At 42.5% G+C, this 17,741-nt stretch overlaps 1 protein-coding gene across 1 annotated transcript; it reads left to right on the top strand.

The window, feature by feature from the left end:
* Window positions 1-1,263: 1,263 nt before the first annotated feature.
* Window positions 1,264-16,742, top strand: hoxb9a (homeobox B9a). Its single transcript, XM_033645773.2, has 2 exons — window positions 1,264-2,167; window positions 12,978-16,742. The coding sequence occupies exons 1-2, from the start codon at window positions 1,555-1,557 to the stop codon at window positions 13,211-13,213; spliced, it is 849 nt and encodes a 282-aa protein (XP_033501664.1). The 5' UTR covers window positions 1,264-1,554; the 3' UTR covers window positions 13,214-16,742.
* The last annotated feature ends 999 nt before the right edge of the window (window positions 16,743-17,741 follow it).

The raw sequence follows: 17,741 nt of genomic DNA on the forward strand, positions 1-17,741 counted from the left end.
AATTATAAAGAAATATAAAGACTTACAATCCCGGTGACTTTGATAAAGGTCAGCAGGAAGTCAGATGTCTGGACTCACTGCCAGTCCAGTCTGCTGCTGCTCCTCGGTCTCCTCATTAAAAGCCCAATGACGGATTTCATCCCTCAAACGCAGCTGACTGAGAAGCTTTGAGCACAAGTGGACAACATCAGGAGCTCCAACACAGAGCAACTGAGCCAGGTGACCTACTATTCCCTCACAGGAGAAAGCTGCGTCCAGTCTCAGTCCCCCATACCTCCACCGAGCTCCTGCCCGAGTTGTGTTTACTCATAGCAGCCTGACCGCTGAGTGAGAAGCGCCCTTTACCCGAGCGGGAGGAAGGCTGCAGCAGCTTCAGTCGCGTTTACGGTCCGCACCACCACAGGCCATATATCAGCCCTATAAAACCAAAGCAGCCGCCCTGATGTAAGATTTTATTATGGTATTAAATGGACCCCAAAAAAGTAGTTGAAGTAGTTTGCGCTGTAAAGACAAGGGGCATAACCACGCAGGGCCCGATTTAATGGCGCTCGTTAACAAAAATGACTGTTAATCTGCCAATAAAACTGTGTCAGGCGGCTCCGCAGCTCACAGAAAATCCTTCCAAGTATACTCAGACAGTGGGTAAATAATTAAACACACCTAGGTGTGAATTTTACTATCTATCTTGTCTTGGATAGAAAATATCTGCTGTTGACTAGCCTTAAGTGTGGGACTATCGGCGCTTGTACTAATGGTGTTTTAAATGCAGACTCCCTGATGCTGAGATTGATTGAAGTGAGTGCTTGCGCACAATTCAGCAAGAGATGTGGATGGGCTGTCGGTAATGCTCCTCGTGCGCTTCACACTGAAATGCACGCGCGTCTGTTTTGATTAGGTGAAAAATAAATAAATAAATAAATAAATAAATAAATAAATAAATAAATAAAAATAATGGCGCCACTTATTTGTCAGCCATTGTCTCCACTCTGCATTTCATGCATACTGCCCAGACGGAGCATAATTTAACGGTCTGATATAATTCCATCTTGACAGCAGCCATAGATACACAGACTAGATATACCGACGGACTGTTCATTTTGCATATTGCATATAAACAAGACAATTTATTTAGATGGGGTGCAATCTATTAAAGAGAGAGAGAGAGAGATCGACAGAGAGAGAGAAAGAGAGAGAGAGGCCCGCGTGCAGGATTGATTTACGCTCCATTGACGCTTTATCAGGCTCGAAGAAAAAGTCCGGCCAATCAGTTTGCGCCTCGCGCACAGACCCGACAAACCTCCGTGCACAGTGCGAGGCTGTAGGCTGTAGCACTTTGTTTCGCCATAGTGAGCAAGTTGTTTGGTAGGAAGGGAGAGAGAGAGAGAGAGAGAGAGAGAGAGAGAGAGAGAGAGAGAGAGAGAGGGAGGGGGCAAGCGAGCAAAAGACAGAAGAGAGAAAGAGAAAGAGAGAGAGGGAAACAGAAAAATCTCGTAATGTCTCTCTTCTTGTTCTCCATTTAGTGAACTCGCGGCGTTTCGCAGATAATGTCCGAGAATGTCCATTTCTGGGACTTTGAGCAACTATTACGTGGACTCCATCATAAGTCACGAGAGCGATGAACTCTCAACCCCGGCTCGCTTTCCCAGCGTCCAGTATTCCGGCTCGAGCTCCGCCGCAGCCGCTGGCGGAAGGCAGCCCGGCGGCGCGGCGCACGCGGAGCATCCCCATCCTGAGTCGTACCCATCCTGCAGCTTCCAACCGAAGCCCCCGGTCTTCTCATCGTCATGGAGCCCGTTCAGTCCGCACCACGGTGCCAGTGGCCTCCCTACTGTCTACCACCCTTACATCCCAGCCCAGCACGTGCCCGCCGCAGACACACGGTACCTACGCTCATGGCTGGACTGCGCGCCGCGCGGCTCCGAATCTGTCCCGGGGCAGGGCCAGACGGGGCAGGTTAAACTGGAGCCGCAGCTCGGCCATCTCGGCGGGGAGATCCCACCCAAAATCGGCGGACAGCACCAGCACGAGACCACCACGTACATCTTGGAGTCGGCTTCCACGGCGGCGCGCGAGCTAAGCCACCATCCGGCCGCTATCCCGGGAGCAGGGTTCGAGGAAAATAAGGACATTTGTGAAGGGAGTGAGGACAAAGACGGCCTGGATCAAAGTAAGTTATTAAAGCAGGAAATAGCGCGCGGGAGAAGGAGAGAGAGCGGAGAGTGAGAGAGGAAGAGAGAGAGAGATTGTAAATGCTTTTAATGCCGCCATAAAACAAGAACAAAGAGCCGGAGAGCCAAAGTGCCCCCACCTTCTGCTCTCTAAGTTTACTGTGATATTTAGCCCGTATCATCCCCGAGTAACCAGCCGGTCCCCACAGTAACGGAGTATATATGTAACAACATAGAAATGTAGTTTTTGTTTTTTTTTTTAAACGTGGCACATCCTTCAAATAACCTGCAAAACATAGATGACGTGAACAACTTGCACTCTAAATAAAACTGTACAATAACAAAACTCGCCCTTAAAAGCATGTGGGATCAACACCTAACACAGTCTTGACAAAAACTGAAGATGATATTGTATTAGATTAAGGTATGGCTGTTGTTGCATCTACATGACAGTTTGAGAATAACTTTAAGTACTTAGGATGGTCAGTTAGAGTTTCTCAGCAATCAAGGACACGTGTATCCTTATAGCTTTACATGCGTGAGCTGAAAAGAATATATATTTTAATTACAGTTGCTTGTGTACAAAAGGATGAATAGAGTGCCTCTGAATATTTAAGACGCTCTGAATGAGGAGACATTCAAAATACAAAGATGAGAAAAAAAACTCATAAATTATTAAGTCAGTTTTTTAAACTTTACTTCCCCCCAATCTGCTGCTCTTCTTCCTCGGATCTATTAGTCTGGTAGTAATTGGAGAACGCTGCTGACTTTGGCTAACCTCTACATTGTTTAACGTTAGTAATTACTCAGGGCATGCGCACTGCTGTCCTGTTTGACAAGGACAAAGTGGCCGATGCTTTAGATTTGTCTGTTTTTCTTTTACTGCAGGTGCATTGTAGGTCGTAGGGCTCTGTTCTGTCTCTCTCTGTCGTTGTTTCACACAAGGGCGCGTGCGCACATGGGCTTGTGTCTGCGCTCCATTACGTTTTAAAGCTCCTGATGTCAGTCAGCTTGTAACAAGCCCAAGTCCTAACTGTAAAAATAGAGAAAACACATATGTATGTAGACCTGCAGGCTTCCTGCTCCCACTGTGTAGAACTTGTATGCTCTAACCAAGGGTTAGTACCGATCTCCAGTATGGCAACATGAGCTCCAGAGCTTTACTGTTGCGTCACTGGACACGCTGGAGTATCTTTAATATGTTTAAGTATTTGAGAAAGTCACACTGCATTGTCAATATGTCATAGATACAATTCTAGGAAGCTATTCAGACACTGTTTTCTGCTTTGCTTTGACATTAATGTTGCAGTCATCTATTTTCATCATTTCCCGACATGTGTGTGACTTATATTGTCATATTTCTCTTCTAATATCCCCATGTATCGGCACTCCTCTGTGGCAGCCAGTTGTAAACATTATAGAGGATAAAGTATCGTTTCCGCCCCCCTAAACAAATGTTTATCAGTCTTCCTCTAAAAATCCTGCAAAAAAATCCCAAATGGAGTCAATCTGTCCATCACTGACACGAGCCGAAGAGCAGGCTAGATTAGTTCTAAATAGAGCAGAGTCCTCATAACTCAGCCAGCAGCGTGGACTAACTCTGCTGTACGGGATTCAAAACACCGCTCACATGAGGGGGGACAGTGAGGACAAGCTCTCTGGGTTCTTCCAGCATAAATCTACAAATGCACGTGAATCCCACAGCGGTTTGTGATGGTGTTTCAGTCTGTAGTTGAGCGTGAACACGAGTGGAAGACAAAAGAACTAAACTTCCCTTCATGTGTTTTGCAAAGAAAATAGGCTAATCACCTAAAATATATGAGTCTGTACCTGGAAAACTGTGGCGTTTCTTATTATTTCTAACTCTTAGGGCTATCAGCCTATTTTAACAAAATGACACTCAAAGTTTGGATTTATGTATTAATGGATAAACGTATTGCAGCCTTCAAAGTTTAGATACCGCTTGTAAAAGCGCACGACGTCATTTATTGATATTAATATTTTAGACTTCAAAGCAATAATTGGTAATATTTCCCGCCAGGCACAACTGTTTTGATGTTATTATAGTCTGGGCTGCCGGTCATACAGTCGCATGTGAATTGCTGTTTAATTCATCTGCTCGCTCTGTAATAATAATAATATTTTACCTGTCAAGAAATCGCAATCATCTTGATATAAAGCCGTGGAGGGTTTGGCCAGTACAACACGGGTTTGTTCTGTTTTTCTATCATCATTCGCACTAACAACAACATTTAATCCATCATGTGCTGACGGCGTTGGCTCAGTTTGAAGCTTTCCAAAACGACGTGACTTATTTTGGGCGGGACAGAAAAACGCTCCCTGGAAAGACATTCAGTCGTGTTTTTTTATATTATTTTATTTCTTATATATTTCTTTACTGGCTGATGTGAACGAGCTCTGTTTCCCCTCCTCTAATCCCGCCGGATAAATCTAGTTTCTGCCAGAGGTGTCTGATCCATGCGTCTGAGTGCGTGGACGTTTGATACGAGTACTTGCGTTGTGTGTGTGATCGTGTGCATGAGAGAGAAGAAGGGAGGCCTTCCCCCGTATTGGCCTTTTCCGAGGAAGACATACAAATTCTAAATACTACACACTCACATTTACATATTTTATTACTACACTGGCACACACACACACAGCTCTGCCCCTTTCTTTTTCTATCTCTCACACACACTGATGCGTGCACACACACACACACACACACACACACACACACTCAGCCACCCTATTACAGCATCTGAGCATGCTATCCATCAGAGCAGTGAGCTGGTTAAGGGCTGGATGGAGCCCAGCAGCCTCCAGTCTGAGTTATTAGACTTTCCACCAGTAACACTGTGTGTCCCATGGCTTGGTGGTAGAGCAGGCTCCTCTGTAATGGATTCAAGTGTTCAAACAGTCAAAACTGACTGAGAGTCTTCCCACTTAGAGAAAGTTTCTCTCTGAGCTGTTACTGAGTGAGTTGTTTTTCTGGTGGTTTGGGTTTTTTTGATGTGCAGTGGGTCAGTGTGGCAGGTAGTGGTAGCTGCTCCAACCAGCAAGTGAAGGCTGTTTCTATTGTTCACATGGCAGCCATTTTAAACGCTTTGGTGGGGTATTTCTCTATGAAGGCAAAACAGAGCTATCCTTACTTTAATCCAACTTAGTTGTACTGATAAAGTGAATGGTTTCTAACTTAGGAAGCAGGAATTGTCATGTTCAAGGGAATTTAACTGGAAATATCAACACATTATGCTTTGTTGCTAATGCTGACTTCAGCTGGCTACATTGGGGTGGGTAGCCTAATTTTGGGTTGCAACCGCATAATAGAACCAGTCTTTTTCTGAAAAGTTAGCTGTTTTGATATTACAAGTGACACCATTATTTTCTCTAAACAAGTGATCTTTGTAGAGTTATCATTAATATACCGTCATAGCTGTCTGGTTGACTTTTGTGGCTGTTCTGCTGTAATTAAAAGGTACAGTTGGACATTTGGGGCGGTACACTTGTTCATTTTCTTGCTGGGAATAAGTAAATGTAAAGCTCACCACAAGCAGCCCTTTAGCTGAGTTTAGCACAAAGAGTGGACAAGAAACAGCTGGGCTTACTGTCCAAAAGTTACAAGATTTACCTACCAGTACCTCTAGAGACCACTATTAACACGTTATATATTGTATGTTTAATACTTGCAAAAAACATAAGTGTATATGTGGCATGTTGTGGTGTCTAGTGCTCAGCAAGAAAATGGAAGTTTTTACAAAAATGTCCAGCTATTCTTTTAGGGTATGCTAGATACACTTACTTATGGTTTCAATAAGGCTTTGGTCTTGGCTTTGTGTGGACAAAGTGGGTCTACAAGGTAATAATCTGAGTACCATATATCATAGTACAAACTTACTGTGATGTCAGTCATGTGACTAATATATCTGTCATTTAAAACCATGAAAATATAAACTGAGATCAAGAACAGAAACACAGAACAACTCTTGTTATTGATATGGAATGGCAAACAATAACTTCTAGTGTACTGATTATTTTATATGTATCATGTTTCTTGTTTGGGTCATATATTGGCACACTCTCACAGTCATATTTTGTACCCTGTGTCCACTGGACATGTTCACATAAGCGGCCTGACAATGTAGTATTCAACAGTGGCCAAATTCCTTGGAGTACTTTGACTGTATGAGTAGCTAAACGTTACAGGATGGCAGAATTCTTGGAAGTCCTTGTCGATATTGATTACAAGAAGGGATTTAGGACAGATGGTTGGAGTTTCAGAAGTTCTAAAGGCACATAAGTTGATACTTCTTATGTGTTGCCAAAACAGCAAAGATTCCTAACAGAAAGCAGTTTTTATTCATGATAAAAAATATATATATAATGCTTCCTATAATACTTGATGAGGACACTGCAAAGGCTGAATTCTATGATTCTAGGATGTGGATGTGTGTCTCCAAATCCAGTCGTTTCTGACGCACTTTTAGCTCAGTTGCCTGATGAAAATGTTTGCATTATTTGCTTCTGCAAATATGTTACCTGCACAAATATGTTACCTTTACATGTTTCATACGTATCATATCAGTGTCTCGATATAAGCTGACTTTTGTCACTGGGAGGTGGGGGGAATGGTGGATGGCATGTCACCTAAGCTGCAAAGCTGCAGACCACTGTTTAATACCAACAACAGAGGCTGTTTTATGATGACCCTTTGCAGCGTACCAACAGTGTTTGTAGTAGCGAACCTGGGTGTTTTTTACCGACACATCCTTGCATTTCCTAACATTGCTGTTTTTCCAGCAGTAACCAAATTTGGGTGTTTCAAGCCAAAACAAGATCTTTTCCTAACCATAACCAAGTGATTATCATGCCTAAACCTAACCACACATTCACCACATGAAACTTCAAATTTCAATGTAGTGGCCACAAAATAAGGCACAAATGCAATGTATCCTTGAAATGTACAATACAAACATTTTTCTCATTGAATGGGTCAGCATTTTTTAGAAGGGAACCTGGGACGTGATTAGTGTCTGCATCTTGGCATATAACAGCAGGACAAATCCAGGCAGTGTTTCCCTTCCCAGGTATTCAAAATGGCCGCTGTGTGAATAACATCAGTGGAATCCTACCGTGCAAAACATCACATCCAGTTAAAGCCAGCACCCAGCTACAGATTCTCTTTGTGTTACTGGTGCTGGGCGGCCATCCAGAATAAACTACAAGATTACACTTCAGTCTTTGTGCTGCTGCTGCTGCTGCTGCGGGGCAGTGCGAGAAAGTTATTACCCCCGAAGTTTATTAAGTTATAACGCCGGGTGAACAACCCCATTAATTGGCGTGTTGCTGTTGGTGGCTGGGTGAGACAGGGTGTAAGGGTTGGGGTGGGTGGGGGAATAAAATACGACTTCTGGAAATGTAATAACGTGCCTTTGGGATATATGAGAGGTCAATTTCTGGAACTATTAGGGTGAAATTGCTAAGGGAGGGAGAAAGAGAGAGAGAAAGAGACGGGATGTGATATTAGTCTTCTAGCCGTTTCGGTCACTGTTTCCATGCAAGCAGCATTTATCATGGTGGACACACACACACACACACACACACACACATAGGCAAAGACACACATTGGCCTACAATTGAACACATCGTGCTGCAGGGCCATAGTTTTACGGGAATATCAATCTTTTCATCCATGTGCCTGTCCAAGTGACATCCAAGCCATACATTGCTTCAGCGGATACATGGATGTAGCCTAAAGAGAAAACTTCAAGTTGAGCTACACACACATATCCCCCCACCCATATTCTTTCTTTCTATATGTCATCATCCTTACTGTTGTCCCACCCCTTGGAGAAAAAAACTCTATACCGTCCCCCATCACCACCAGCACCCCAACGCACCACCCTCCTGCACCGCTGCACACCCACCCACCACTCAACCGGTTTGTCATCCTGGGTGACAGCCACGGTAGCGGCACAGCTCCGAGGGTAATGGATGGTCCTGGAGGTGATTATATACCCGGGGAATGCAAAGCACCCACTTTACAATGTGACAAAAGCGTGGCACACCCCCCTCACCCAACCCTCCACCCTCTCCTCACCTCTTTACCAGGCATTATTTTGCTCTGAGATGAAATCGATCCTCTACATGCTGGTCATGTTGGAGGAAATTGATTCCAGAGGGTACTAAGGACATATTTACTGATGATGGCTGCTAACTAACTTCGCTGGTGGGAATAATACAAGGAGGCTATGATGATGCCATGTACATCAATGGCGGCCATCTTGGCTTTGCAATCTTGCTCTGAACAAGACTCTAATTTGCTAAATTACACCTTATAAAATGCTTGTGAATGAATTCCTGTACTCTCACGTTTACATACCCTGCAAAAAATACCTGATGGAAAGTCAAGGCCCTTTAACTCAATACATTAGTATAATATTGTAGCATTAGCTAATAAGCACAACATATTGGTTTCAGAATCAGAAATCAGAATCAGAATCAGAATCAATCAGAATCAGAATCAGAATCAGAAATACTTTATTGATCCCCGAGGGGAAATTATTTATGTTACAGGTGCTCCTTGCAAGAGAGGAAAGATACATGAAAATATAAGAAATTTAAACAATAGTATTAACAAATATATAGTTAAATAAACAGGAATTATTAACAAACATAAACATAAATAAATATATATATATATATATATACATACATATATATATATTGTAAACAAAATTTACACAAACAGAATATATACAGTCAGGGTGAATGGGGTTATTGCACAAGTTAAATTAAGTTATTGCAGTGTGTGAAAGTCACACACAACATATTGGTTTCATGTCTTTATCTCTAATGTTTTGAGCAGGGAAGGCTTTTATCCGGGGTTTGTTCACATTTATGAAGAAAACCTCAGCGACTGAGTCCACACACTGTGCTTGTTTGTGTACATTTTAAATAACAAGGTCATATCTTTTGGAAATTGAAATAAGCTCATGTCCTTATTGATCATATTTGATTATTTCAAATGGGGCTTTTTGTCTGCAGTCTGTGACAAGCTCTCTGTTAGGAAAAATGAAAATTGTATGTGGAATTCAAGGAGACATATGAGACTGCTGTGTTGGTTCAGACTTGGTGAACAGATAGCTAATTGATCAGTTGATTAGATTTTGGTGATGAATCAGATCTGGAAATTTCACAATAAAAACAGTATTTGTTGTGATCATGATGTGTTCACATGGTCAATCGGACTTGGAAGACATGTGATAGACTGACATGAATGATTGAGGAAACTGATACTTTCATGAATTGGTCAGGTCTGATGCTGGTCAAATGTATAATAGAAATTAAGGACATAGATTTCTATCCCCATCTGTTGTCCTTGTTGTACTGATTGTTGATGTGGATGTGTCAATTTCTTTTGTGTGTCTTTGCTGTTAAGAAATTATGGAGGCCCTGCCAGGAAGTGGTTGAAGTGTTTAATAAATAAACTTGGATCATACCAAGTCAAAAATGTGACATAACAAGACAAGCGTGTGTCTAATGAGTTTTCAATTCCAAATTATGACCAAAGTCAAAAAGATGAGAAGTGTGACTTACTTTTCACTTACTATCTCAACAGTATGACTAACTTCTCTTAATAGACTTAAAACATGGAAAAAATGATCTGTAGGTCAAAGATTTGACTTCTCATAGCGATCCCATAATTTTAATTAATCACAAGTATTTTTTAATTATTTATTAACTTTATATTTCTTATTATTCCTAATTTTTCATACAATTTTCCTTTTAAAGATGTTGCTTGTCACCCATTTAAATATAGATGTGATAAAGCTAACACTGTTCATGGTTCCACACAAAACAGCCTTTTGTTCACAACTGGGACTTAAAAGAATCATTGTTATGAATGTCATATGCAGTTCTATGAATTGCCCTGGCATTATAGCAAGAAGGATTGTCACAGCAGTAAAATATCACCAGTGAAATTGACAGACAAAGCCTCCGCCCAACTTAAGTGAGGAAAAAGACTGGCTCCTCAGGGGGAGAGACACATATTCTAAATCTCCTCGCCTGATGGAAAAAAAAGGAAAACGCTGAAGCTCAGGCTTTACCCATGACTTGTGAATGATAAGATCATCCCTTCTGCCATTTTAGGCCAGAGGACTGAGGCTACATTTTACTTAAGAATATAAAATCTCCTTCATAACCCCTAGCCCTGCAGACCTGGTCTGCTCCTGGCTGTAAGGATAAATCTCATATTTTTTGCAGTTTGGCAGCAACAGTGAGAAGCATTTTGGCCCTAATGTTGCCCAAACTGATTTAGATGGATCTACATTCCCACATTCAGCCTGATGGTCAGACTGCACGTGTGCTGTGTTTGATTACCGCCTCTGGAAGGCTATAGTATAACAAAAACAGCCAGTGATGTGAAACAAAGCAAGTTTTTTAACAATAAATCCAGAGCAGAATCCCCTCTTTGAGTCACATTTGGTTTGTGCTCCAGACTTGGAATTGCACTGGTGACTGAGATGGCGTCACTGATAAAATGCAATGAAGAAACGGCAGTATCAAAGACATTAGTGCCAGTGTGTACTTGCTTCCTGCTTTGCATGTTACCCCTCACTGCTGTTCATCATCACAGATGGTCTAATAGCTTTTATAACACATTTTATTTAGCTTTTAAGACAAAATTTAAAGAAATTGCTACACCTATAAGAGGACAGAAATCTTAAGCTTTATGTTTGCATTGATTTTCTTTTTGGTTTTACAGCCTCTAGCTACAGTGGAAGACTCTGTTGGTTGGTTTGACTGTTGTGATTGAGTGGAGGAAGAGCCTGACCTAACCACAGGGAATGATTGCTCATGGTTAAAGGTTTTATTTAGAAGATGTAAAAGTGGAATTGAACCAGAACCAGCTCTAGCCTCTCACAATGCTCCTTAGTGTGTTTTGGGATAGTAATAGTTCTTTCAAAACAGAGATGTTTATCTTCTGGGATTGTGAGAAACTTTGCTAAAATTATTTAAACATATTAATATTCGCAGATAAAAGCAGTGCAAAATGATGTCAAGAATGAAATCAGAAAGAGATTTTTTGTTGTTGTTGTGATTGTCATGGTGGAGTTGTCTTTCTACCAGCCTCTGTGCCGTGAGAGTCCCAGCAAGCTGCCTCATATTTGAGATGCCTTGGCGCTTTGCAGAGGGGAAGAGCTGATAGCTTTCAGCCCTAAACCAGACCCATGCGTCCCAAACAAGAAGTCTCTGCTAATTACATCGGTCTGAAAGCTATAAAGAGGGTGTGGTGGCCTGGAGGGGTGTGGAGGAGCCAGGGTGGCCTGGCAAACAAGACATATGGAAGAAAGAAAGAAATAGACGCAGAGAATAATAACATCAAGGCAATAATTCATAACTTTCTCTCGGCCGAAAATGAAGAACATCCACAAGGAGCATTATGGGTTACAGCGTTGTTATTTACATCTCAAACACAGGTTTCAACAGTCTCAATTGCGTTGGAGCATGTCGCTGTTCTGATGTGGCAAAATGGAGCTGAGCGTCACAAATCCTTTGTTTCATCACATTTAATTTCGCCGATGTTGAGTGCACAACACTATAGAGAATATGTACTAATGTAAAGACAATCTGCTTTTTATTAGTTGATGTATATATTTAGTTCTGATGAAATGCTGTGCTAACGGGTTCAGTACAATCTGCTGTATGAAAACTGTATCGGACCTTTCTAAGCTTAATGAAAGGAGAAGGTCAGGGTGCACACAAGGAAGATTTGTCCTCTCCTTCCATCAGGGCCATAAATTTCCTGACGTTAATTAATTTAGGAGCAATCAGAAGTGACGCAGTGGCAGTGTGCTGAGCTACAATATGATCATCATTGTCACGCAAACAAAAGCAAACATTATTAGGCCTGCAAAACATATTCCTGCTGTGTTTTTGTGTGTTTGCTGTCATCGCGCAGAGGGAAACTTCGGCTCCTGTTTTTTGTCACAAACTGTGATTTAGACTCACAGTGCTGCCTCCTGTTATCATTAGTTTTTTGTTTTTTTTTTAACCTCCGCGATGAGAGCATCTTGTATTTATCCGCTGAAGGTCACCTTCAAACAGGGGCCTCCAGAAACACGTCAGATATCTCCCTGTCTGTCATTACCATATATGTGTGTAATTAACTGCGGCACTGACTGTATCAGCTAACTCATTGGCTAATTTCTAATCACTGCCATTTAATGTTTTTGCTTTAAATGTAAATGAAATTGGTGCATTTTTTAAACTGGTCCGCAAGCAGCTTAAATTTAGAAGAACGCACGGAATCACTCTCTTGCAGAGTAAAATAACACACCATTGGGCTATGTTGGGGTTGCACTGTTTCATTAACTTAGTCACGCTACTTTTTTTTGCTCTACTTTTAAAAAAATGTGCATTGAAGGGTGCTGTTTATATTTGTCCGTCGTGCTTTCCTCCTCTTCAGAGGAAGCTGTAGGTTGGATGGAGCAGGCCGTCTGTCTTCCGCTTGCGTGGTGTCAAATAAAACAGCCATGGATCTACTTGTGTCAAATGTGCGCCCCTGTTGACACCATAAACCTACTTTACGCACCAAAGTGTCAATTGCAGAGTCAGGTGTTCTCGAGCAAAGCTTTTACGCACAAGGTTCTGCAACTTTTACGCACGAAGTGACTGCTGCTTTTTACTTGTAATGCTCTAAAACTCCTGAAAGGCAGGGCTGGGGAGAGTACACTGGCATTTATTACTATTAGTTATTCTATTATTTTATCATTAACTGCATTCCCTTCTATTCTCTTTCTCCAGATGACCCCTCGGCCAACTGGCTGCACGCACGCTCCTCCAGGAAGAAGCGATGCCCGTACACCAAATATCAGACGCTCGAGCTGGAGAAGGAGTTCCTGTTCAACATGTACCTCACGCGGGACCGGCGGCATGAGGTGGCGCGCGCGCTCAACCTGACGGAGCGGCAAGTGAAGATCTGGTTCCAGAACCGGAGGATGAAAATGAAGAAACAGAGCAAGGACCAACCCAAGGACTAGCGGGACTCTCAGTCGCGCACGCACACACACACACACACGTATTCAGACGCACGCTTACACCATGTATCCAACTTAAAGTCCCCTTAACACAAAATGGCCTTCCCAATAACTGCAACACACACACACACACACACACACACACACACACACACACACACACACACTGCTATTTCCAATTTGTTTTAACCTTCAGGCACTACCATCCTATACATCTGATCGATGGCTTTATTGATCGCTAACAGACGCTGAGGACGCCGCCACGTTAACACTGAAGTCTTAAGAAGCTCGGGAACGCCACGTCTGATGTTAGAAGGAGACAACTTTTGAACTCTGGAATCATTTGAGCTTGCAGTCATGGAGGATGATGGGTCGAAAAAAAAAAACCTCACAGACCAACAGCAGTCCCATCTCGACCTGGCGGACTGGACTGTTTGATGAACTGATAGCTCTGGATGTTTGTCTTCATAGTTTTGTATCACGCTACTATTTAGGCTTCAGTATTAGACTACAATATGAAAGGGAAGAAAACAGCAAACCGCCTGGTGATGCTACAACAGAGGGGGGGTGGGGGGTATTTTTCTCAAGCACTACTCTTCCTTTATTAGTTATTTATTGTTCCGTCGCTGACACCAGAGGTGCGCGGAGGTGCTGAAACCAGGATTTCATATGGCCATTAATAAGTACGAGGAGCGCAGTGACACACACACACACACACACACACATACACACACACACACACACCGGTGTTCATCCCTCTTTTTCTTATTCTCCCCTCTTCCACTTGTTTCTCTCATTGCTGGCAGAATTTGATTAGAAACCGACTGATGCTCGGCGTTGATACAAGCACCAAGCCGCCGTTTGTTTCCCGGTTGTCGGCCTAAGTAATGAGCAGATACCGGAGGGGGAGGAAGTGAAGGGTGGGAAATGATGGGGTGCCGGCGGTGTGTTAACCCGACTCAGCAACCGGGGATCCGATTAGGCTGCTGTCGATATCGTGGATCCCCTCCCTTCAGCTTGCTCTCGGGATGCTTTATGCGCTGCGGTGGCGGCGGCTCATCTAAGGCCTTTATCGGCTATCGATAGTCGTCCCCTGCTCTGTGCTTCACTTGAGCTTATCTGAGAGGAGGCACAGCACAAAGCACCAGGTATTTTAATCATATCCATCCTCATTTATATTAGGATCAGGGCTCAGTTTTGGGTAAATCAAAGTCAGATTTATCCGGGCGAAGTTTGATCACCCGCTGCTCTCACCTGAACTGACTTAAGACATTAAATGTCCTGGATAGTTTTGGTTACTTCCTCTCAAATCCTGATCCTTAATGCCTTCCCACCACACACTCTCAAACACAAACGCGTCTTGATTTGACTGGCCAGTACAAATAACCCACTGCTCCGAATAATTGTAGTTCATCAGCTATTTGCAGTGAAGATGTAAAAATCTTAATTTCAGAGTCTAATACGCACAAAACCCATGTGTGCATGAAGCACTGGTCAAAAATCCTCAATCTCTATCTCCTCGGCCACCGATCTTTACTCAACGTGGCTTTTGCATTGCATTTTAGGAAATAATCTGCTCTATTTTTATACATACAGTAGGCTATATTGTGTATTATCTGCTATGCAAGGCGGGTCTCTCTCTCTCTCATTACAGGAAATATACGGATGCGTGCGCAATGGCGGCTTCCAAACGCAACCTGGGACTGACGAAAAAGGAAATACCCCGACGCGCTACTGACAAGTTTTAAAGTCCTTTCCAGATTTTATTTTCCTGGAAATATCATTCCTAGAGGTTCTATAACACAGTTACTGTTAATAAACAAGCATCACAGAACATTTAAAGATTTATTCCCGCGCGAAATGCTTTAGCAATAGTGTCTACATTTATTAGCTCGGGGTATTATCCGGTTAGACTTCAGATTATGCAGAATTTTATTGATCTGAAAGTTAAAATATGAAGAGGCCGTGTCGGAAGGCCGGCCTGACTATGGCGTTATTTGAAGTGTCGGCGTAGTTAAATGGCGTCCGATGGCAGTTTTATGGACGGCTCATAAACAACACATTGGCTTTACAACGTCGTATATGTGTGTGTGCGTGCCTGAGCGCGTGAGTGAGTGAGTGTGTGTGTATGTGTGGTGTTGGACGTTACGGCTTGCAGAGCACAAAGGCTGCTTGTGCACCACCACTGTAAAAAACAAACACATATATATGGTTTACGCACACATGCGTGGAAATCGCCTCCAGTTTATTTTTTATCAGTAGTTCACACGCAGAAATGAACGGGTCTACAAGCAGCCTTTTTCTTTTTTGCAAAGTCTTTAACAGAGACAATTCCTCGATAAGCATCAAATCCTCTATTCACGAGTAAAAATGTTTACATGGTTTGCGCATGCCTCGAGTCACTCGTCATTTGAAGAAGTTATTTCGTCGTTTAGCTCTTTGTGTGTTATATCTGTCAGAGGGGAATGCTTACTGAAAAATTTAAACAAACTAAATAGAAGTTTCTCGATAGGAAATATTTCTAATTTATTGTATATAAGTGAGTAACCTCGTCTTTCTTATTGGAATGAGTTAAATATGCTGAATATTGTTTTGTCTTATTGGGACATGGCATCTGACTGTAATATAGATTTCTTTCTTTCATGTCCGTCATGTTCTTTAGATTCTGTTGGTTTTCCATGTTGTTGTGCCGACTGTCTGAATGATCTGTTCTGATGTCAGTCCGATGAGCTCTTTGTGTCTACGGTTTGTTTCATGGTGAACAGTAATAAGTTGCTGATGTAGCCTCAGTATTGGGACGGAGAGGGCGAAAGGGGGTTGATTAAGGACTGTTCTCTACTTATCAGAGGAGGGGGGTTGCTGGATGTTTTTTTTCTCAACCTTGACACCCCTGAATCATGTTTATTTCTGGCTATAATAAAATATATGATTTTGGTGATTTTTAAAGACAACATTCCTCTCATACCCATCGGTGGGTATTTGGGTTCAGAGGGTATTTAAAGTTGTATCTCCCTGACTTTAGCAAAAAAAAAAACAAAACTCCCTAGGGCTTAAAAAGTATTTGACATACCTCCCCCATTTTGCACTACCCCCTCCTCCTCTCATAAATAATGAACAGTACCTTCAAATGAAGCAATGCATCTATATAAATAATGCTTTTGATTTTAATTATTGACTCTGTTACTTTAGCCCTTACTATGACTTTGTCCCACTTCCTGTTCCAGTATTTACTCCCCTGATTGGAGGAACAAAGTTTCTGGAGTGTTTTTTTTGCTGCTGATAAATATGGACAGCGCTCCACAAGTCATTTTATTTTCCCTCCGCTTTTTTAAGTAAGGCAAATCTAAGCCATGTGGCCACAGTAAAGACATTATTAACGAGCGGGCAAACTCCAGTCACTCTGATCCTCTCCTCCCTGTGAAATGTTCCAGTCCCTTCTTGTATGTTTTTCCTCTCTTCTGTGTGTTGTTGTCTTCTTTGTGCGATGGCACTGCTGATGCTGGATTCCTATTAAAGAAGAGACTTTACAGTACGACCATGCTTCATGTCATTGCATCGCTGCTTCTCACTGCTGATTAAATAGAAGGTTATCTGGGAGAAATGGTGGGGGATAATCTGTGATTTACGCTCCACAGTTCCCGTTAGAAGAAGGTCTCCTCTTCTGCTGCTCTGTGGTGTGAATTAGGCTGCAGTGGGAAAGTTCAGAGAGGGCAGCCCAGCTTTCCTTTCGGTTTCTTCTTTTCGTACTTCTCCAGATTGAATCTGGTGTCTGTGTGAAAGAGATAGAGGTGAGGGGGGGCTGGGAGAGAAACAAGCGGATGAGCCAGCATGTGTTTAAAATATGTGTCTCTTTCAGTTGTACACTGCAGCTTAAAGGAGAGGGGCGTCTGTTTGGCTGCAACACCAAAAGACTGTCATAAACCCATAAACACCCCCACCCCCACCCACACAGATGATGAGTGCATTCATTAGGAGCGTCGTCATCCGTCCATTAGGAGCTTGTGAAGCCACTGCGGTTCCTGTGTTTGTCTCTGCACCAAACGACTGATAGACACAGAGTCTGATGAGGACTGCAGGATCTCTATTTCCTCCCTTGCTTCTCACGTGATGTAGAAACAGCTATAATGAGGCTTGGAGTCGGAGTATAGTGCAAGTAGTAAAAGTTGACATTGTTTGCTGTTCATGCAAAACAAGCAGAGAAAATCTATGCCATAAAATAGCAACGCACAGACAAACCTTCAGCGTCTCTTTCAGCTGCATCTCTGTCAGCACTTGCACCAAAGTGGTGCTAGTAACACTGATGGGACAAATTCTGATAAATGTGCCAGTTGTGGTGGTATAATTTACGAAGCAGTGACAGTGTTAGTACCCTATTAGCATAGGTGTGGATTTCGAAGGGATGAGGGACATGTCCCCCTCAGTAATTACAACATGTGCATTTGTCCCCCACCCCAGGAAAAACAGGAAATTAGCAGATAACTTTTATTTTGACAAAATTAAGGACACTTACACCAAACAGATGCATAAAAGG

The sequence above is a fragment of the Epinephelus lanceolatus genome, chromosome 18 (genome assembly GCF_041903045.1).
Source record: "Epinephelus lanceolatus isolate andai-2023 chromosome 18, ASM4190304v1, whole genome shotgun sequence".
Taxonomy (NCBI): Eukaryota; Metazoa; Chordata; class Actinopteri; order Perciformes; family Serranidae; genus Epinephelus; species Epinephelus lanceolatus.